Below are 22,127 nucleotides of genomic sequence, written 5' to 3'. Positions count from 1 at the left end.
TTTTGATCTGAGGTTGTATTTTTGAGTTAGTAAGTACTTCTCTCGTGATTTTTCCATTCTAAGGTAAATTACTGTTCATTGCAAATGTTTTGCAAGGGACCAAACTAAATTTCTAAAGTATAAATTACAGCATTGTAGTAAAAACTTTATTTGAGAAGGCAGTTACATAGTAAGTATCTGTTTGAAGATATTTATTTTAACTGGTAAACCTATGGCTTTGTGTGGGTTCCTCATGATTGCTTTGCATTCAAGGGTGTTTTTTGGTGGTTTCTGTTTTAAATCATACCGATTTAGATATTTATCTGTCAGGCTATTTACCTGTTGTTTTTACTGGCGCAGAATGCAACTGTGATGCCCGTGGCTCTGTGGCTAATACCTGTGGTCCTAGAGATCAGTGTCTGTGCCACAGCAACTATGCTGGATTTAGGTGCGACCAGTGTGCCCCAGGTTATTACGGCTATCCCAACTGCTCACGTGAGTAACAGCCTTTCCTCCCTTTACTGGCCTTTCTCTCTAACTTCTCTTACACCAAAAATATTCTTTTGATTCCCTCAAACATACTTCTGCTGTAAAACTACGCATGTAACTATGAAAGTTTAATTCTGTTCCATTCTTCCGTGTGAAGCTCCAGCCCATGGCCAGTTCACTCTGGTAGCCCACCCCAGACATCATCTCTGTTCCTATTATCTGTGTAACTGGGCTAATAGGGCTTTGAGAATGTTTGGCTTTGATGTAGTTGTGTCTTCTTTCAATATAGGAAATCTAAAGCTGAGTGTAAGCAACGGGCGTGCACCTTTATGAGTTCCAGCTTGTTCAATTTAGCACAAGGTTAATTTCAACTATTTTGGGCTTCTACTGTTTCATACACTATTGTGTAAGCTTTTAAAGTGCATTTATAGGTGCTTGTTGCATCAACCTTAAATCCCAGTCAAGAGGGCTTGACTTGACCCTGAGAAACTTATATCATATTGACAATTATTACTGTGCAGGTGGGTCAGCTGGTCAGGCCCGGAATGTGTATGTATGTTCTTCCCATCAGAGAGAGTGAAACCTGCAGCTCCAGTCAGCAATTACTTGGCCATCACAAGCAGGAATGTTCTTTTCTAGAAACCAAAAGACTATTAATGCTAAAGAAGCAACATTTCCTCCAAGTTTGGCTATTGCTAATCGTCATAGCTGTAGCAAAAAATAATCTAACAAATCTGTTCTTCCTCTTTAGGAGACTGGCTAAAACAATTTTCATAACCATTTCAAGCTTAGGCTCTACTCCAGCAAAGATTAGCCTTCTCTGTTATAGTAGTGTTGTTCATTTTTGTGGCGTTACTCTTACTTACTCATGTAAATCATTGGAAAGGTTAGGCCTTACATAGCTACCTGGAACAAAAAGACTATCCCATGATTTATTTCAAAGCTTCTTCCTGGCCATCTTGACTCTCAGATCTAAAGGTGTGCTGGGTGTACAATTTTACATTCTGTATTTTGCAGTCATATTTTTAGATGTATGTCTACAGAATTTGCAATGTTCTTTCTGTAAACAATAAAATAATCAAGAAAACAGAAAACCAAATAGCCTCAGTCTTGTCTTAAAATGGAGCAAAGTAGAGGAAGAGGAATTTATTAAGGTTCCTCATAACTTCTACCATATTGACAGGTAGGATTATCTCAGACGCCTAAGTCTCAACGAGGGTTGTGTGTAAGTGAAGGACCTTGTGAGTTTATTGCAAAGAAAAATCAAGCATATTGCAGAGAAGGAGTTTTCAAAACTTATAAAGTACTAGAGGTTTGTAAAGTTATTGTTTGGTATATACAGGGTGAACCCTAACAATATTGTCAATGTTTTTGGTGATATAGCCTGTCAGTGTTCTCCTCATGGATCCCGTCACAGCGCATGTGAGCCAACAGCGGGGCAGTGTGAGTGTCTAACAGGCTTTACAGGGCTGCGGTGTGACAGATGCCTTTCTGGAGCCTACAGTTTCCCCTACTGTGGAGGTAACATTGGTGACAGAAAATATTTCATTATGATTCAGATTTCCTTCTTCTGCTGGTTCTAACGTTGAAAGTATTTCAGCCACCCCAAAGTAAACATGTAAAAATAAACCCTTGAAACTTAAAACTGCCACACTGCAGTTCTTTAGTACTATATTCCAGGACTCATTTTAAAAAGATCTTTCTGTATATGTGTGTGTATGTGTATGTATATATATATACATATGTATGTATGTATATGTGTATATATTTAATTTCCTACAGAAATCAACAGTGAATGTAACCCTGCAGGCACTTTTGGGTCTCATTTGGTAAGTAGTATATCTTTGCAACTAATAATGCATGTTAAGAATTCATATACTGTCTCTGTCTCTGCTGCATATTTTTACTTCATTTTAAGCATCTAGAGCCTGATCTCAGACTATGAGAGAACTGCAAAAGCCTAGTTGCAAAGCAAAGATGGACATAAATTTTGTGTCTGAACAATGCAATTACCTGTTTAGAGCCATATTTTTTTAACCTTTTGTTTATGGTATGTACTTACAATGTATGTGTTCTTGGAGTGCTAGAAAACTAATGGGAGAGGATTCCTGTTCTTGGGAACTTCAGACAGTTTAATATAAAAGAAAGAGCAGTATGATTTTATTAAACATAGGAACTGAGATTTTCTGAATATTTACTAAATTCATGTAGTAAATGTTCTCTGTTTTGTGAAGACAGGATAACAGAGAAAGGTTCTATCTTTTTGTTTAAATGCTGTGTGGAATGAACAATCTTTTGGCAAAAAGAACATAGAGCAACTTGGTGTTCTTTTCCTTAGAAAGCCATTGTAGCCATTTCTGCGTCATCAGTCATGGCTCATTTTTTTCCAATAGCATGCATTTACTAAGTGATTTTTTGTTTGTTTATTTTTGTTTCTAATTTTTATTCTGAAAAGACCCGTATTGACTCATTTCTGTCACTAGGCCTATTGTCAATGTCTCCAGCATGTTGAAGGCCCTACCTGCAGTAAATGCAAACCTTTGTACTGGAACTTGGCCAAAAAAAACCCTGGGGGATGTACAGGTACAGAGCTTCATGACTTATTTCTTTGGTCACAAAATGTGTTAAATTTTTTTGAAAATGATCTTTGTCTTGGCTACCAAATGTGACCATTTTTGGTGTTTAACAACTCTTCTTACCAATATGTTTTTCTTAGTGCTTAAATTTGATACTGTTGCTCATGAAAACAGTTATTTTTAAATATTAGGCCATCATCCATGATTGCTTAATAATACTGGACCAGAGTGTACTCTGAGTTGCATGTGTATTGCCCAGGCAGGTTTGTTTTTTTCATAAACACGGAAACCAGAATTTGGCCCATTGTTTGGAGAAGAAGGTGTTTACTCATTAATAATCTTCTCCTAGCTTGTAGAGGGATGGAAAGCCTTCTTGTTGCGTCAGACTGACAAATCTGTTGGGGTTTAAGCCTGTGTAATAATCAGCACTTTGCAATTTTTAAGGCTTACTAGCAGTGAGACAATAACTTCAGGCAGAGAAGATTTTTTTTCTATATTCAGAGCCCTATTTTTCTTCCCATCTATTTCTTTTCCAGCGGGAAAACAGCTACAACAGCTACCTAGATGGGACGAGTAGTGTCAGAGCAGCCATCAATATCATTACATCTTGGCTCTAAATATTGCACAGTCCAGACATCTCCTCGGAGAGGAATTAGAGCACCTTTCATGCAATTTGTCTTCTCTCAGCGACAGAGGGCATATGGGGTTTTGTGAAACCTTAATATTTCCTTAAATTATGTTTTATGCAAAGAGTTGTACTAGTCACAAAGCAGCCCTGCAAAATAGAATTGCAGTCAGACTGGAAGACACAGGTTTTCTTCAGTCATCTGAATGTTTCTAAGAAAAAAGACAACTCCAAATGCAAGCTGTTTGTCTTAAACACAAGATAGACTATACTAACATAAGTCAGAAAACTCACATACACATAGTCTTTGTTCTTTCTCATTTTCTTTTCTTACCTTGAGCCATTGTCTATTTGCTATTCTGGCCTTTCCAGAGTTACTGCCCTGTGACTCACTGTTGCAGATTCAGCTTTTTTTTTTTTTTTTTTTTTTTTAACCTTCAAAGTGTCCTGGAAAGATGAAACACAGATTGTCTTTTCTGTGTCTTTGCAGCATGCCAGTGTGATGTGAGTGGAACGTTAAGTGGAGTTGGAGAATGTCAGCAGGTAAAATGAACTTGATAGAAAGACATGAACTAAACAGATTTCTGTGAAGATAAATTGTTATAACATTTACAAGATAGATATCTTAGAACTGATTGTATATTATTTATGTTAAACATAAAGTATCTGGTGACGTTCTAAAGATGTATAAAAGTTCTGAATGTGTTTATAATCCCAAATGTATGTACTTTCTAGTCTGTTCATTAAAAATGAGGAATGAAAGGTGAGATGTCCTTTTTTTTAATTGCAGTTTTTACCTTCTTTAGAATTAGAGGGACAAAATATTGAAAGAATGAAGTTCTTAAAGTTGATAAGACATTTTTTGATCAAGTTTTTTTTCTTTTTTTTCCTACAGGAAAATGGACACTGCTATTGCAAATCTAATGTTTGCGGAGATTCCTGTGGTACTTGTGAAGCTGGTTATTATGGTCTGGAAAACAAGAATTATTTTGGCTGCCGAGGTAAGATGAATAATGAACATTTCTAGTAGAACATTTGCACTTACCACCAAACTCTTTACCATTTCATAGGTTGTATTTTTTTTAAATGTGAATGTATTTGTTGAATCACTCATCACTCATTTTGCACTGTTGCTTGTAGTTGCTTGCAATATATGTAAGTCTTTCCTCATTTATCTGTGATACTGTATTTCCCCATTGAAATCTAATACCCCACCACAGCCAGGGTTTTAAATGGAGTGGAAAGTTTAGTGAAGTGCATAATGTGCAGATAATCCTAGCAACATATGTAAGTGTTGTTGCTAAAGAGATTCCAAACCAGATAGCTGAAAGTTATTTCTTTTTGCAATCTTCCACGCAAGGTGTGAGAGGTTTCATTTTCCACCAAGTGTTAGTAGCGTCAGATACCTGTAAGAGTGGCAGCTCGCTCTTCCGCTTAGCTATTTTTCCAGATCTGCTGCTGCAATAAAAACTTAAAAAGGAACTAAAGTAACTAGCTTGATTTTCTGCAGATATGTTTGCTTTTTGCTTTAAGCCCTAGTTCAAAGTGTTTTGAAGCAGAGCCAGGTATATCTATGATGTGGAGAAAATTGTCATTCTTCTAAAGAAGGTGTTTTGAGGGCTGCAGGGCTACTTCAGTTTTTCCCTCCTTGCTCTCCTCCAGAATTTGGGTTTCTTAAAATTATTGAAAACACTTTAATAGACAGATAGCTGCTTTGTACTATTCAGGCATGATAGAAGAGGTTATCTGTAAAACACTGAAGTTCTTTCAGCAAACATTTTGTGTATGCACAGTTAAAAATAATGGCTAGCTTACCAAATAGAGCTTTTTTGCCAAATTTTCAATCCAAGGATCTAATGAAAGAGATCTGGTTTCACAAAAGTGATGAGTACTTCAATTCTCCTTGGTTTCAATGTGATTACAGATTCTCACACATCTGTGAAATGTGAAAATAACGATGTGCTGATCTGCTGATGTGAAAATGAGTTTATGAACTTTCAACCTTTCAATTTAGTTTTGAAATTTTTAACCCAGGCATACTTCTTCCTTACTTTGACGCGTTATACCTCGTTCTTAGGTGTGTTTCTTATTTTTTTGTCAAAGATCATGTATTCTGTGATAAGACTTTCAATATTCTTGTCCAATATTGGTTGAAAACTATGCACATCATATTACATGGAATCATAGAATTGTTAAGGTTGGAAGGGACCTCTAGAGGTCACCTAGTCCAACCCCCCTGCACACATGGGGTAACCTAGAGCACGTGGGCACAGGACTGCGTCCAATAAATAGTATATTTTAGTTTTATGTAGTCTTTGTAACCTAAATTAAATATTGTGAACCAGGCTGTCCAAAGTTAACGTTCTTACATACATTTTCTAAATGTTTTTTTTCCTTTTGTTTTGTTTTTTGAAAATAAGTTAGTACTCTGCTGTTTCTGTGAAAATTCCGTCCTACTGAGCAAGACATCTGAAGGCTGCCCTTCAGAGTTTAGTGCAGGATATAGTAAATGTGGTGTGGTTTATTACTTGTGAGTGAAAAAGAATCTAGCTCTTGTCACTTTAAAGGGAGAAAAAAAAAAAAACAGAAAACAAACACAAACCTGAGAGTCCAGAAATAATTGCAGTTTATGCACATGTTTTAATGTGTGTTTGAAGGACTCCGAGGGGAGTCTAAAGGGCTCCGGAAGAAGGAAATCACTTGACAACGGTGTTTAATTGGAGGAAGCGAAGTGTGCTTTTTGATAACATTTACCACTTTCTCTGATGGGATGCTTGGCTTCTGCTCCTTGCTGACAGGCTGTCGGTGTGATGTGGGAGGATCCGTCAGCTCTGTGTGTGCTGAGCCCTCGGGTGCCTGCCAGTGCAGAGAGCACGTTGTGGGGACCACCTGCCAGCAGTGAGTGCGCCTGGAGCAAACAGCTCCTGCTTCCAAACACTTGGTGAAAAATGCCCAGGAGTTCCTCGTGCTCTTTTCACATAAGATTCTGGATTTCTTGATAAATAAGCCAGTAAATCGTGCTATTATCTATATACTTTTTGACAGTTTTCTTTGTTATTTGAATATTATATATACAGATTTAAAACTTGTTTTCTTAAATAACCAATAGCTATTTTGCAATAGCATTGTGTATATTTATATATATCTGTATTTATTAAGAGTTGCATAAGAAAGATACAGCTTTTTATCTGGAAAGAGAATGTAATTGAAAAAAAGAATTCTTATTGCACCTGTCTTAACTGCTGTCTGGAATTTATAAGGCAGTGGTATAAGGATGTCTCTGTGGTCCATAGACCGCTTCCATTCTGGTGCTTCCTTCTTTTTGAGGTAGACCATATAGTGATTGGTAATGCTTTCAAATTACAATGGTGGATGGAAGCTTCTTGCTAATCTGAGTAATGACACAGGCCAAAATGCTGGGTGTAAAGGTGACAGAGATAACAAACTATGGAGAAATGTCACTCATCAGTCTTCTTTAGTCTACACATTGATGAAATGAGAGTTCATGCCAGAATAAATTTGGGTTAGCTGTTATGTCATTTTAGGCTAATCGCATAAAATGTCCTTCCAAAATTAGTATCAGGGTTCAGTCACTAGGTATACTGGTATTTTATGCCCAGGAAGATACCCAAGCTGAGAGTGAGAGGGGAAATTAAAAGATTCAGAGGAAAAGAATAGTCCTTGAATGTTATTCTTTTTCTCTCTGTAAGGCCTGAAAAATACTACTTTTTCCCTGATCTGCACCACATGAAGTTCGAAGTTGAAGATGGTACTACTGTCAAAGGAAGGGGAATTCGGTTTGGTTATGATCCTGAGGAATTTCCCGGCTTCAGTTGGAGAGGATATGCCCGGATGTCCTCTATACAAGTAAGCTGGTAATTGGATCTGGGCTTCTGGGTTAAAAACAGTCCTTGGGATGCCTGTCTGCTATGTGTGTGCAAGGTCACGGGGGAAAAAAAATAAACGACAGGATCTAACTAATCTCAGGACTTTGGTGCTGTATCCCTGCTTGGATTATTGAGTGTTAGTGTTAGTATTGTTGTGAGATGTGCGTTGCTACCGCAAATGTCTATTCTTAAGAGACATTCCTAGGGTTTTGTGTGTGTGTGTGAGATGCACATTTTGCCACAGGATTAAACAAGAGAATAACTTTAAAGTGTGTAATGCTAAATGAAGAAATTCTTGTTATGCCAAGGACAGCAGCAGGACAGTCATTTAGCCAAACCCTAGAAAGTTTTGCAAAATGGTTTGGATTACTGTAGTAGTCTCTGTGTTTGATTCTCAGGCATCATCACAGCACTGTTTGTGAAGCCTTCTTATACTTGCAGCTCATCCTGGGCAAAGCAGAAGGAATAAATAAATTAAATACATTGCAGGAAGAAAGTTTAATTGTATAAGAAGAGACCTGTCTGACTTTTGCATGAATTACTGAGTAAGAGAACCATGATTTTAGAATGGCAAATCTGAGCAATAAATGGTACTTGCTCACTCTTCTTAGAAGTAGCGCTCTGTTATCAATTCGATGCTGATCAGATTTTCTAGTCCTGGGCTATTGTTGTGTCCAGCCTTTGTCATTTCCTTTCTGCTCTTCATTTTTCACTCTTTCCTCTTTTCTTTTTTTATCCCAGAGCTTGTTTAGTTGGCTCTTTAGAATTACTCTACATTCACAGAAGGCAATGTGTAACAACTGTGATTTCCCAACTTCTGCTTTCTAAATCTGCTGCTTTTTGCATTTCATATCCAGTTGGCAGAGGTAGTGAAAGGGCATAATCTCCAGTCCTGTGGATCTTTGAAGCGCACATTACTGTGCTCAACTAAATAAAGCTTTTCATTCATGTAAGTAATTGCTAGTCCCAGCCACGCTACAGTTAGGTCCTTGCATAGCTGAGATAGTTTGACATTCTTCATATCAAGGAACTTTTATAAATTTGACATAGCTTTTCTGTGTCTTGCAGAACCCTGCAATATTCCTCTCAACCCTTCTCTTGTGAAAGACAAATAGTTTACAAATGTCTGTCACAAGGAAGGCTGACATAAGTTTTTGAAAAGAAACTGTTTCAATGCAATTAAATGTTTTCGAGGTGCAATAAATGGCCTGTGCATGACTTCAGCCAAAGTCACAGGTGCCCTATCATTCTGCCAAAATGGGATTCCCATTATAGAAGTCTACAGTGGGACTCGGATTTTAAAGTTTTGGCCAAAGGTGCCTGAGTTTGTGGCGAAGCTCAGAGAACAAATTCTTCCCACTTCCTGCATTTTCTTGAAGCCAAGGACTAGCATTTCTTCCTTGCTCCTCACGCATTTGCTTTTCTTCCCTCGCCTGTGTATTCTGGAATTCTTCCAAAATGCTTAGAATGCGAAGCCTTCTGAAGTGTATTTTTAAATTTCCTTTGCTTTTTTTTATGTTCTTATCTATTTTTCAAGTGCCTTCCCACTTACTTTTTTCTCTTCAACAGTCATTTCTCTACATTTAAAACAACTGTAAAATATTCCCCTACTTGTCTATATTTTCTGTTCTACTGCCCTTCTGTGATCCCCCAGATCTTGCAGTCTACTCTCTGTAGATCTCTCAGGCCTGTTATCTGCCCTAGGTCATTTTTTTGCTTTCTGCTTTGGAAGCAGAGGTCTCTACAGTGAAGTGCAATTTAAGAATACACATTCAAAGTAGCTTATGAGAGCTGTCAATAGAACATTTGTATGAGCTTGTGATAGTATTTGCCTAGCACCTGTATCAGGTATAAGAGAAGATAAGGCCTTGTGCTCAGTTCTCAGAGGTGTGGAGTTTAGAGAACCTGTGTGTGTTTTTGGGGAAGCAGAATTGACCATGGTGGTGAGAGCCTGCGATATCACAAACATTTCAGAACAGGACAGAGAAGCAGTTATGGTGGATGAACTTTGAGGAAGGGAGATTTATCAATTAGAATGGGATTATCATTAGAATGGGTGTATTATTTTCTAACTTACCCACAACTTTTGAAGATGTGTGTACCAATTCTAAGTAAATTTCTGTCCTTGACACTATGGCTCTGCAAGCTCTGCGTAGTGGGCTATGTGAGTTCTGTCTTCTGCTGGGCAATGATGGAAGAGGTTCAAGAGATGAGCATTCAACCACAGGGCAAAGAGAGAGTCGGAGTATCAGCACCCTAACAAGCGAAGCGGGGAGCAGAAGAAATTGCCCTGAGTGTCTGGGGCATCTGAATGCTGTGAGAAGTGGGTCCATGATTCTGGCTTAGTGCTTGGGAGTCCAGGGGAACAGATGGTCCTTGAGATCATGTCTCCTCTAAGGTGCATGAGGTGAGAGGAGCAGTACCATCCATGTTCCAATGTACAAAATCAACAAGCCTCCTAGTTCAGCCCTTCCAGGTCTTTCTGGATGAACTGTTCCTCAATCAGCTGTTTTATTTCACAGGAATGTTTTGTTCTATATTCCTTTATAAGCTGCCCAAGTCTTTCTTTTCTGTTGTGGAGTTTGTCTTTACCAAATGGTTTTTCTTTCTCTGGGTGCTAGTAACCAATGATATACTTTCCTTTCCTCCTTTTTCCCTTTCTTTTTATTTTTGCCAGCCAGAGGTGGTTGTACCTGTCACTGTGGCTTCCCCTAAGCTCTTCCACCTAGTCCTCCGCTATGTCAGCCTGGGTTCAAAAAGCCCTAAAGGGAAGATCTCAATTGCTGAGGGAAAACATTTTGGCACTAATTATACTTGTAAGTGAATTAATTTTCTCACTAGGCTTACCTGTCTTCATCTGTCATACACTGGTGTTGCCATTCCACTACGTACTTGCCTGCATGTGTACTTTCCTTGTAGGAATTTAGTATGGTGCTTGCATGACTTCCAGCTGTTTCTCTATTCGGCACTTTACGGCTGTTTTTGTTTATTAACTTCCCTTTTACAGAATGAAGTGAGGATAACTTTGAATGTGGAAAAATCAAACTTATTTCGCATTGTCCTGAGATATATTAACTCTGGAAGTGCAACATTATCTGGCCGCATATCTGCTTGTCAATCTCGGCCTGAAACAGGTAGGTGCAAATTAACAGCAGGACAGATGCGTGTTAGGTCAGAGAAGCCTTTCCAAGCTCAGCTGAGTCAAACATGTGATGGTGCTTAAAAGGCATTTTTTTAACAGTGTTAGTGCTTTTGTGCTTTTCCTGATGAATTTTATTGTAACTGATGTGGCTGTGTCTGCATGAAGCCTCTGCTTACAGTATTAATCACTTTCTAAAAAATATTTGCCAAATTCAGTACTTTTCAGTTCTGCATTTGGAGGCACAGGCTGTATGTTTTAAGAAGCTTTGAATGAAGGAATAACAGTCCTTATCTTCATTTAGTTCCCCTTAATATTTCAGTTTAAAGGTGGCTTCTCTCTCCATTCCACGAAAAATATTCATTTAATGATGAACCCAATCCTCAAAGATAGCCCTGAGCAATATGTAATGTCACTGACTGAGGTTTTAGGCCCTGCCACATTCTTCGAGTGGTAGATAAATGTCAAATCTGTATTCAGAATCATCTCTTATTATGCCTACTCTCAGTATATGGCTTGGGAGCAAATGCAGTTTAGTCACAGATCCTTTCAGTAACTTGGCAAAATTCAGATTTTGTCAGCACGTAGCGAAGCGGCAACGCTGGTGGCCTGGCTGGGGTTATAGTGACTGGGAGACAGGGAGGCACATGGAAGCACAAGCTCCTGTCAGCGTCCAGGAGCTTCAAAGACTTTAATATTCACAATATTTTAATATAACAGCCCATCCTCCTGTCTCTTTTAAAAGAATAATGCAGCTTTGCTTCCACTGTGTATTTTCTCTGCCCAGAAGTCACCTTTGGGTCCTGTTGGTAACCAAACATTTTAGATGCATCTGAGAAGCTCTTGTATCTGAGTATCCGCTGGCATTCATGGGAGAACAGGCCTGCGTCAGCTGAGCATGTCACGAGTCAGCGCAGCAGCAAATAGAGTAGGAAATGATGGAAGTGGAAAGTGAAGCAAGCACTTCAGAGCTTTGAACTCTGCTTTTCTGAACAAATTGCTCAAGACTGTAAGGAACAAAGAGGACAATACCTAGCACAGCTCTGCAGCTTCTTGTGCGTGGAGGGAGCACTATTAGTGCATCCTGAGGGGAGAATCACTGATGAGCTCCTGTTAGACCAAGTTTAATGAATGAAATATTCAGTTCTGAGCACTAAGTCAGCAGATAAATTTTACACAGTATTTTTTAATTCTTCCTTCCTTTTTTTTTTTTTTTTTTTCCTAACAGGGTCTGCTCAGAGCAAAGAATTTGTCTTCCCACCCAGCAAGGAGCCAGCTTTTGTCACAATCCCAGGAAAAAGCTTCATAGAGCCTTTCTCACTGGTTCCAGGCACATGGATTGTCAGTATAATGGCAGAGGAAGTCCTCTTGGTAAGAAAACAATTGAGGAACACAAGTGCTTGAAGCCTGTATTGCTCTGGAGTTATTTGCCAGGAAAAACTCTGCAAGGGATTGAAATTCAGCATTAATGAAAAGAGTACAGCAGCAGAATAGTATTATGAAAATACACAGTTTTGCCTCTTGCATTTGCCTCTGGACTTTATACCCTCAAAGGATAAAATCATGTTAATATGAAGCTAAATTGGTTGAGCACAAAAGCTCACAGAAATTCATAATGCTCGCATATCTAAACTTAGCTTAATTGCAGATGATCAAGTCCTTAGTTTTGTGGCAAAGATTCTTCAGAAAAATATTGTAAGATGGGCTACATAATTGGCAAGTCACTTTCTAAATGTTGCTGTCCTCCCTTCATTACCTTTCCCTTATTCATTGAAAAATTGAAAAAAAATCTATGACAGCAGTTCTGAGAAATTATGACAAAAAGACAAAATGTATCAGGTGATCATTTATGAAGAACCTTAAAAAGGTATGATCACAAAAATATCGCACAGAAATTCATTTGTGTATTAGGGTTAATGAATAGCCAGTGAATTAATCATCAAGTCTGGGACTCTGCCTAATTTGTGGAATATCATGTAAAATGTTACCAGAGAGCTTGCATACAGGTGTCTTACATATCCTGCTTTTCTACTAATACCTCTTAAAAATAATTTGTTAATGATTGTAACCCAGTGTGTTTGCTTTTCACAATAAAAGTTTTTATAAATAAGCTTTAATATGCTGATTTAAGTGGGAAAGGTAGAGGAAAAAGATACTATCTTGTGAAACATCATCTGGAATGTTTTCTACAGGCATCTGGGACACATGCATCTCCCTTGCAGAGTCAAACACAGTGGAATTGTTTGCATGGGAATTGCAGGCACGGGTGAAAACTGTGCAGGGCCAGCTGTTACGCTATATCATTTAGGCTGCTGAAGCTTGTGACAAATGGCTCACTCTCCCCCTCTAGTGACTAGACCATTTAGAGGCTTAAAAATCTGCAAGGCACAGCCTGGCAGTAGGATATGGAGGTCTCTTAGCTGAAAGCTTAAGCAGCAGGGGCCTGTGCTGGTACATTCAGAGACCCTGGCCTTCATGGGCGCAGCTGTAGTGCGGAGGCTCCTTCGTGTTCACGTTGGGTTCAGCACATGATGATAGAGCAGCTGCAGAGATTTGCCCAGCTGCCTTCCCCTCATCTCTACAAAGAATTATTGAGCTGTGTTATTGCCACATGTAACATCAACAAATGCCTATGTGTCTTGCAGATACCCTCCAAAAATCATTGCTGGGGTTGTTTTGGGTCATTGCTACATTGTGAAAGTCTGGAGATGTTCCTTTAGCATTTTTCTGCCTGATCTTGCCTTGGTTGTGTTCTTTGTTTTTAGGATTATATGGTGCTGTTACCTAGTGATTATTATGAAGCATCCATCTTGCAGTTACAAGTTACTGAACCCTGCACCTATTCAGGACGTGCTTCAACAGAGAAGTTAGTAGATATGCTACAGAATAAGGTTTTGCCTTGAATTATTTTATTATTCTACTACTGTAATTGCTAACAATAATAATCCTGTGTTTTTTGTTTTTCGTTAAGCTGCTTGCATTATCAGCATTTGCCATTGAGCAGATTCGCCTGTGTCCTTGGTTCAGAGGCAGCATATTTCACAAATGGGGGAGAATACAGAACGATGCCCATTCGACAGCCAAATCCTGACCATCCAGAGATGTCCCATATCAGTGGAAGAGAGGTCAGATTCCTGCATATAGTTCCCAGCAGTCCCATATACACTGTTAACTCCAAACCTACTAGACTAGAAAGGTTGCAAATCCATAGATCTGCATTTGCAAATCTATAGTTCATCCCTAAAGCAGATTCTGAGCCACGTGCCACATTTTATGCAGATCTGTTTAGACAGATAAGTATAGGCAGATCTATAGCTGGGAGTAGAGCAGACATTTCATTCTGCCAAAAATGTTTTATGTTATGACTCTAATTTCATGAAATCCCTCTGCTTTAGAGAAACAGTCTTGTTCAGCGTACTGTCTACCTATAGCAGAAGTGGCATAATGGTTTGTCGGGGTAGTAGTGTAAATATGTCACTCAACTCATCATTTTTTTGTTTCCTAAATAACTATACTTATGTAAAACATTTGCTTTATAAGAAAGAGCAAGCAGAAGCAATTTTGCCAGTACTGTAGGTCCATTGAAAGAGAAACACGTTATCAAATGGAAAAATTATTCTAGAAGTGTGTTTAGTAAAAATAATTTATTTAATCAAGCACCTGATAATTACATGTAAAATGACAATGTCCTCTGTGACTGTGCTCTGAAAATTGCTTTTAAAAATGCCAACTGCAACAAGAACTCAAAGGCCCTGATGATTCATCACTGCTGTATGTACAAAACCTTACTGGTATGAATAATTGCAGTGAAGTCAAGGTGGCTCTTGACTTATGAACACTTTAAGTGTTCATAGCCTAAGGCAATACTGAGAAAAAACTATTTAAAAGAATCATGTAGCAATCTGTGGCAAAAACTTATCTAACTACAACATTTTTCATGCAACTACTTCAAAATATTTTGCATCAAATATAATTTTAACCAATCTGGACAAGTAAACTCAAAGAAAAACTTGATGCTTCACCAAGTATCATTGCCTATTTCTTGGTGAAGATGTTCTCCCCCTTTTTAAGGAATCAACACAGAGAATAGCTGTAGTGGAAATTGTGTTCCTGGAAATTTCAGTGGAGATAGAGCATCATTTCGGATTTGTTATTAAAGATAGCTTAGAGATGGGCATGATAATTCCCTATCCTAACATAATTTTAGTATTTGTCACTGAATTTCCCTCACTGCTCGTCCCTACTGGAAAGAGTATAAATAGTAGTATATAATACAGTTTCCTAGGCTTATCTTATCACCTTCCCATAACTGGGCAGTTGTTTCCTGAATTTCACTGTCTCTAGTTAGCAAACAAAGTGATATTTTTAAGCACTGCTTCTATTCTGCAAAGTTGGATTGTCTTTTGCTGAGGCAGTACAGAACTGGCTGTGGACTAATGCGGACTGGTTGGCTTGCAGGACAGGCAAAGGGAGTTTCCTGCAAGAAACAGGGTGAAAAATCTAAAAGAGTGTTTTTTTTTTCTGGTGATACTTAACCTAGGTTAGCTTTCAGATGACCATAAATGTTCCTCATGTTGGTCGCTACGTTCTGGTTTTTGAGTATGCTAATGAAGAGGATCAGTTATACACTGCTGAGGTGATAGTAAATAGTCCTGGACCTGTCACTGAAGGCAAAGTGAAAATATACAGTTGTAAATACAGGTAAGAATTTCAGAAGTAATCACTAAATGAATAAACTACCCTTAAGACAATGTATTTTTTATATATTGGAATGGATTTTACTGTATAGCTTATTCAAATTTTAGTGCAATTTAAAAGCCAATGTATGATTCCCTGTGTATCATACAGATTTTCAGTTACCTCATTTTTGCCATAAGCACATTTAATATTGCTGCTGCTCTAACAAACTGTTTTTCCGTATGCTTTTAAATCCTTATGAACTGTTAATCTCAGAGTCCAGTGGTAAGTATCGTTCTGTTGGCATGCACTTATCTAGCTAAGAACGTGGCTGAGGGCTTTATTGTAAATAGTAGCAGCCAGTTTGCAAGAGAATTCCCAGTATTTCTAACGGGAGTTGCTGAAGAAAGGGTACAAATGTTTCCCTATAATTCTCAGTGTAGCCATCCTCTCAAGCTGCTAGGCTAGAGGCAAAGTCTAAGCTCCAAGATTCTTTATCCTTGTTGACTCCTGAAGTTACTGCAGGTGTTCAGGAGACACTTTGTCTGTCCTGCATGGGAGTATCTGATGCTTCAGCAGAAGACTGAAGTTAGGATTGTGACCTTACACATGTTTTTGTCCTTGTGAAAGCCTGCCCAATGCCAGGGCACGACTTCTATGCTTTGTTTTCCCATAAGATAAGTGTTTGGCATGTTGGAAGCTTAGGAATATTTGGGAGGAAACTGCCCTGTAAGAAAAATCATTTGCATCAGCATGTTTGTGATACAGAACATAGCTATATAAAGCAGTGACCTTGTTGGGTTATTGCTTGGGAAAGCTCTTATTTTAACCATTTATGTAACACTTTAGGAACTCCAAAGCACATTTTGTAAAGTTTCCTTTTTTTTTTGCTGACAAATTTTGAACATATTATATGCTAAAAATTTGATTGTGAAAATACAAAAAAAAAAAAATCAGCAATGCAGTAAATCCCTCCTGCTGATATTCTGCAGGAAGTTCAAGGTTGTATTGCAGGTAAGTTGCTGTGTCATCTTCCTGAGCTGGAAGCTACTTGTCTTTTCTGTTAAAAAATGAAAGTCAGAAACCACAGAGTGAAGTATGTGCAGTTACAGTGTACCTCACAGAATTATGAATAAATTATACCAAGCCTCTTTATAGCTCTATGATATTGATTATTCTCAATAAAATTTTGCAATAGAACAGATTCCAGATTTAGAAATACTAACTTGCTTGGCTGCTAGTGAATCACAAATAATGTAGCTGTATTTTTTTTTCTTAAATGTTCTTTGGCCTGTACAGGTAGAGAAATAGAGAAGGAACTATATGGCGATTAGAGCCTCTCATCCACAACATGCTCACTAGCTTAGCTAAACAAATAAGGAATTAGATCATTTTATAAATTCCACATTTTGAGCACAAGTGAAGCCTGTTTGCTGCTTTTGGAAAGGTGCAGGGATCATGTTCCCTTCACGAGGCAGTATCTGAAGCCTTTGGCAAGACTCTTCCTCTTCTTATATATTTGTCTTTACCATAGATGCAGAGCCAACAAAAGGCAATCAGTAAGAGATGGGCCTGCATTTTTTCACTTGTGTTTAGGAGTATTTCTGTGTGTGAATGTGCTTCCAAAACTCCCGCACGGCCCAGCTGCCCCGCGGGGCGCTAGCTGCCGATCCCCGCCGCGAGCAGCGTGTGGCAGCAGCGGAGCGCAGCAGCCGGCGCGCGCTGGCACCTCGAAGAGCGTGGCCTAACGCAGTGTTGCAGGGCACCTTACGTAGCTTGGAAACATCTGCAGGTAGTGTGTGTGTCTGCTCACATCCTACCTACAGCAGGAGCTTGAATGGAGATAGGAGCTGAAGTCCACAGTTTTGGACTCTGGGTAGGTTCACCTGCAAAGGACAAGCAGCATTTCATACTGTAACCTCCTTTGCCTCACCAGTGAGGACGCTCTGTGTTCACCAGCGGTCAGAGGTCGTCATTGCTCACAGTCCTGCAGAATGGTTGGGCACCAGCGGCGAGGCCAGCCCAAAGCCCAGCAGCTGAGTACCAGCTGGAATAGTGAAAATAATAGAGCAGTGGCAGGAGGCTAATGATTAATTCTGCTTTATATCTCACAGTTTCCTTTGTCGCAGTGTTGTAGTTGATGATAGGAATCGCATTGCAGCCTATGACCTTCTTGCAGATACAAAGATACATTTTAAGGCATCATCAATTAATTTTCTTCTGGTAAGTGTCCTTTTTCTTTTCCTTTTTTGTAATGATTTTTCCTAGAGAAGGTAAAAGGAGATACCTTTCATCTGTTTACATACTCTGTAGTAAAGTTATGTGTATTTTTTTAGGATGTTCATTTGAATATATTCAAGGAGTACTGAATCAATGCTTAGTTTCAAATATAAACAGAAAATTGCCTTTTAGGACAAAGGTATTGCTATCTCTCCTGTGCTTTATTTCAGTTTCCTTGTCTTTTCTACTTGCAAATTTTAAATTAAAAGTCTTTGGGTAGCTTTTTTTTTTGCTTCATCATTACACTTGTTTTCCTAGATCTTTCACTTTTTTCCATTCTCAAAACCCATATGGGAGTTTCCTGAGTCTCTTACAAAGTGGGAAGTAGTGAATTCAATTTGGACATGCCAGAATTTTAAAATACTTTGACTGAAAAGCTTTCATTGCTGTCTTTCGGACACACCAGTAATAACATTTTTCTGGACAGTAAATTTTCTTTAAAGTTGTTTTGATGTTTTCTGTTTTAGAAACACAAGGCGATTGTGCACTTGATTAAAATCTAAAGTTGAAATCCATGTTTAAACACCAAAATTTCATGTAACTATTAGTAACAGAAGTGATGCGCGCTTTCTTCTTTTCATGAGGCAGTGCTCAGTGTTAACAGATACCAATCAGATTGTCTGTTAGTTCCTTGTAGTGACTGCTGTGCTAACAAGATCCATGTCCAAAAGATGTTGATATTATTAGCCTGTATCTCCACTTATGTAAGTCTCATGTGCTAAGAGTGTCTTTATTGTGATATCTAAATTCCAACTTTCATTCTCTGAATAAACTTGCTGCCAGATAATTTTGATTATTCTCTTGAGATTCAGGAAGTGCTGTTTCCCTGGGTTAGATGTAAAGACTACACTTAACTCAAGATACGAAGAAGAGAGAAAAATAAGAGCTTCTGTTCTAATATGACCGTGGAGTTAGTACCCAGCAGCAATATCCTTGTCATGTAGACAGACAACAGAAGTCCAAAGGGGAACCACCCCCAACTTTGGCTTTCAGAAATCTGGGATAAGTAGCAAAGGGGAAAGAGGAGATGTGCAGTCAGCATTCAAGAAGGGTTCTTACAGCTTGGTGGTCTTCGTCTCAGACTGGTGCATATGAGCTATCTAAGTCCAGACTATGGTTCACACAAACTTTTTAGTGGCTCCTAAAGCACAGTTCAGAGTTTGTTCTGTCTTCATGGGCTGGAGTCCTATAGGTCATTACATGAAAAATGTTTGCTGTTCAAGAAAAGGGATTTTTAGCGTCTGCCTTCTAGGTTATAAATTCCCTGCTCCCTCTAAAGCTTTATGTTCCCTGTTCAATACTGCTAAAACACAAGCTGGCTCCTGGAAGACCTGCCTCTAAGCTAGATCAGTTTGCACATTAATACATTCTTCCTATGCAATTTTAATTTATATTAGTCATGTAGCATTAGTTATCTTCTTATCAGCTATTTTTATCTCCTTTCAAATAGCTCATGCACAAGTTTATTTTGTAAGTGCAGTTAATATATTTCAGTAATACAAACAATTGTGTCTACCTACAAACCTTGTCTTTTATGGTCAGGCAACCATAGCTATAGCAAAACTCTCTCAGCTTCATTTGCTTATGCAAAGTTTTAGTCTAAAACATTATACAAAGTTTCATTGGCTTTTAAGATGTGTTCTACTAGGGAACATCCTGGCCTCACTAAAGATCATTCCAGAGGACTTTGTGCTAGCAACTGTTAGTACCTGCATTTCAGAAAGCTCAGGAATTCCCTCAGGGTCCAAAAAAGCCTTAATGTCACTGATGAGGACTTCTGTCTCCCTCCCTGTATGCTCCTTGGCTAGCTTCGGACCAACCTGGTCTTCTGTGATTCCTGTTGCCATATGTATCCTTACAGCTTGATCTGTTAACCTCTCAACAGACAACACTGACCTGACAAGGACAGAAACATGGTATTAAGCACTGGGACATTCAGGTGCAGATAGGCAAAGGAATCCAAAATTGTATTGGAACTCCAAGGCAGAACATGGGTTTGGATTCAGCTCTCCTTGTGCTAATATTAGGGTCCATCCTTCCCCTCCAGGCTTGGTCTTGTTATTTGCAACATAAATTGCTAATTGTGCCTCATATTTACTTTTCAGCACAAAATTTGTGTTATATCAGCCGATGAATTTTCTCTAGAGTACACAAAGCCTAAAGAGCTCTGCATAGCTGCTTACCAGAGTACCCATGACAGAAGGTAATTTGCTTGTTTTTATCCTTTCGTGTTTCCTGAAAAACATCTTGAAAGGCAGACTAAGTGGAATTATAATGATTTTATGAGCCTTTGCTCGGTGACTCAGAGATTATTAGTAGGCCGATGTTACCAAGTAGTACTTGTAAACTGCTGAAGTGTTAGTGTTAATCTAGGCAGACTTTTCGCAGGATTTTGTTAATACTCTTCCTAGCCTGTCTGAACTGTTAAGTGCTAATGCCTTAGAGAGCAGGACTCTTTCACATACTATACAGTATCAAAGGTGTCCAACTTGGAAAGAGACTGCTACTTCTGTGGGAAGTCGTGAATTGCCAGACCTGAAATGGTTATAGTTCCATCTGCAGTTTCATTCTGTGTATTACCACTTCATCTGTTTTACAGTGGCTTTAATTTGTGTTAGAGTAGGGACGTGAAGGCCCTTTGATCTGTCCAAAGTTCACAGATTCCCCAGCTCAACTTGGCAGGATCAAACTACTCGACAAGTAAATCCCCACTTCACATGCAAGCCCTTCCTATGGCCACCTCACTGTGAGGCCTGTGTGGTAGGTGAACCTTCAGCATTAGCGTGCAGAGCAGTACTAGAGGATCCAGAAAGGAGGAGTCCCTTACATGTGTGTAGGACTACTAATTAGAGCACTCCTGGACAGCTGCCTTCACAAAGGTCAAGAAGATTTGGACCTGAACCTGCTGCTTCCCAAGCAGAGGCTCTCACTGCTGAGTGGCAGTCTGTTTTGGGATTCACAGAGCTCTTGTTCTGTCCTATTGAAACTCTTCCCCACTCCATGTGTTTTAGTATTCTATTTAGTTCTATTCTATTCTGTTTAGTATTCACTGCAGCTTCCTAATTAGGGAGCCCCAGATCTTGACTCCTGTTGCACTTCCTTAAGTGTTCCTTGGGAATCTAGTCCTGAGGCTTTTTTTTCCTACTGATCTGTCAAAGGAAAGGGCCTTAAAGTAGGAGCAAATGTCACTTACAGAATTTGAGAGGCAGAAAGAGTTGGTGACGAGGTCTAATAGTTTTCCAGACAAAAGCTTCTGAAATAATGGTTGAATTGAAATAGAAAGCAGAGAAATCTGGCTAATGCATGCAATACAAGCATGTGACTGAACTTGGCTCTCAAGCTCACATAATGTTGATTCTCAGTGCTAATATCCTGCTCAGAGTCTTACTACAGAGGCAAACTCTCTAGCATGCAGTATTGGAATGCTTGTCTTCACATCAAAGAAATTTTGCATCTTGGGGCATTTATACTCTGAGTAAAATGGGGGAAAGAGGAAGGGTGAAACATGATTTAAAGCAAATGTGAGAATATGTACACTTAACTTTTGCTTGTAATCTCTTGTTGTATTTGCTTCTATTCTAGCAGATAGTGTTTACTGACTATGTTGTGTTATAAAGACCCTATTTGGCTGCATTTTTAATTTTGTCAATTTGTTTAGTGTTCGCCAAGCTGAAAGATTCAAAGCCTTGGCTCAGTTTAATAGTTTTATAAAGGGCTGCTGCATGTGGTTTCCCACACAGCCCTGGCAAATACATCTCTCAGTTCTGGCTCTGGAACATACTTGCAATTCCAGTTCTGGACCTTTCTTGAATAAAGATTAATCACTGTCGATTCAGTACTTACAGAAAGTGAAAAAATAGCACAAATGACTAGCATGAAACCACCAAATAACATTTTCTCCTGCAGTCTTTAGAACATATTTCTCTCAATTAAGACCATTAAAATTAAACATACCAAGAGATAACTAGTTAAACACAGCAGGAGATGATTAAGAATGCTTTCAAGGAGGACTGTTATTTATTTTGGCTTCAATTCTACAAATATTTGAAGGTGTACTTAACTTTTAAGTACTTAAGTAGTTGCATCAACTTCAGTGGCATAACTTGCATGTTTAAAGGATACACTTACATAAATATTTGTAGAACTGAGAATTCACTACTAGTTCAGATTTTGTTGAGTGTAACCAACTGGATTCTTTAAAATTTACCTACTGTTTTTTGTTATGAAAATCTTGAGTAATTAATATAATTCTGTTTTTAGTGTGACATGCGTTTCTTCAGCATATGAAACTCCACCAGGGACTTTGGTTTTGAATGCATTGAGGGATGGAAGGATTTCTGAAGTGCAGAGAAATGTAGTCTATGAGTTGCTCACTGCCCCTTTGCCTCCTGACTCAGTTAATGGAGTCACCTTGACATCGTCACAGGTACTTGATATTTTGAAAATAGTGGTTTTCTCAGTAACAAAATATGTTG

The 22,127-nt window shown here is 38.7% G+C and overlaps 1 protein-coding gene across 1 annotated transcript in view; it reads left to right on the top strand.

Annotated features, from left to right (window-relative positions):
• The window catches only part of LAMA3 (laminin subunit alpha 3), a 110,975-nt gene that overhangs the window by 36,618 nt on the left and 52,230 nt on the right, over positions 1–22,127 (top strand). The window contains 16 exon segments of the mRNA XM_088526686.1: positions 340–474; positions 1,852–1,989; positions 2,251–2,297; positions 2,952–3,051; positions 4,160–4,212; positions 4,565–4,670; positions 6,468–6,567; positions 7,380–7,536; positions 10,564–10,690; positions 11,924–12,066; positions 13,461–13,561; positions 13,667–13,820; positions 15,236–15,396; positions 17,487–17,595; positions 19,758–19,855; positions 21,913–22,078. Of these exon segments, the coding sequence (XP_088382812.1) occupies positions 340–474; positions 1,852–1,989; positions 2,251–2,297; positions 2,952–3,051; positions 4,160–4,212; positions 4,565–4,670; positions 6,468–6,567; positions 7,380–7,536; positions 10,564–10,690; positions 11,924–12,066; positions 13,461–13,561; positions 13,667–13,820; positions 15,236–15,396; positions 17,487–17,595; positions 19,758–19,855; positions 21,913–22,078 (1,895 nt within the window).

The sequence above is a fragment of the Tinamus guttatus genome, unplaced genomic scaffold (genome assembly GCF_059628265.1).
Source record: "Tinamus guttatus ecotype Peru unplaced genomic scaffold, ASM5962826v1 Tinamus_guttatus_pri_ptg000249l, whole genome shotgun sequence".
Classification (NCBI taxonomy): domain Eukaryota; kingdom Metazoa; phylum Chordata; class Aves; order Tinamiformes; family Tinamidae; genus Tinamus; species Tinamus guttatus.
This window is presented reverse-complemented; position numbering and strand designations above follow the sequence as displayed.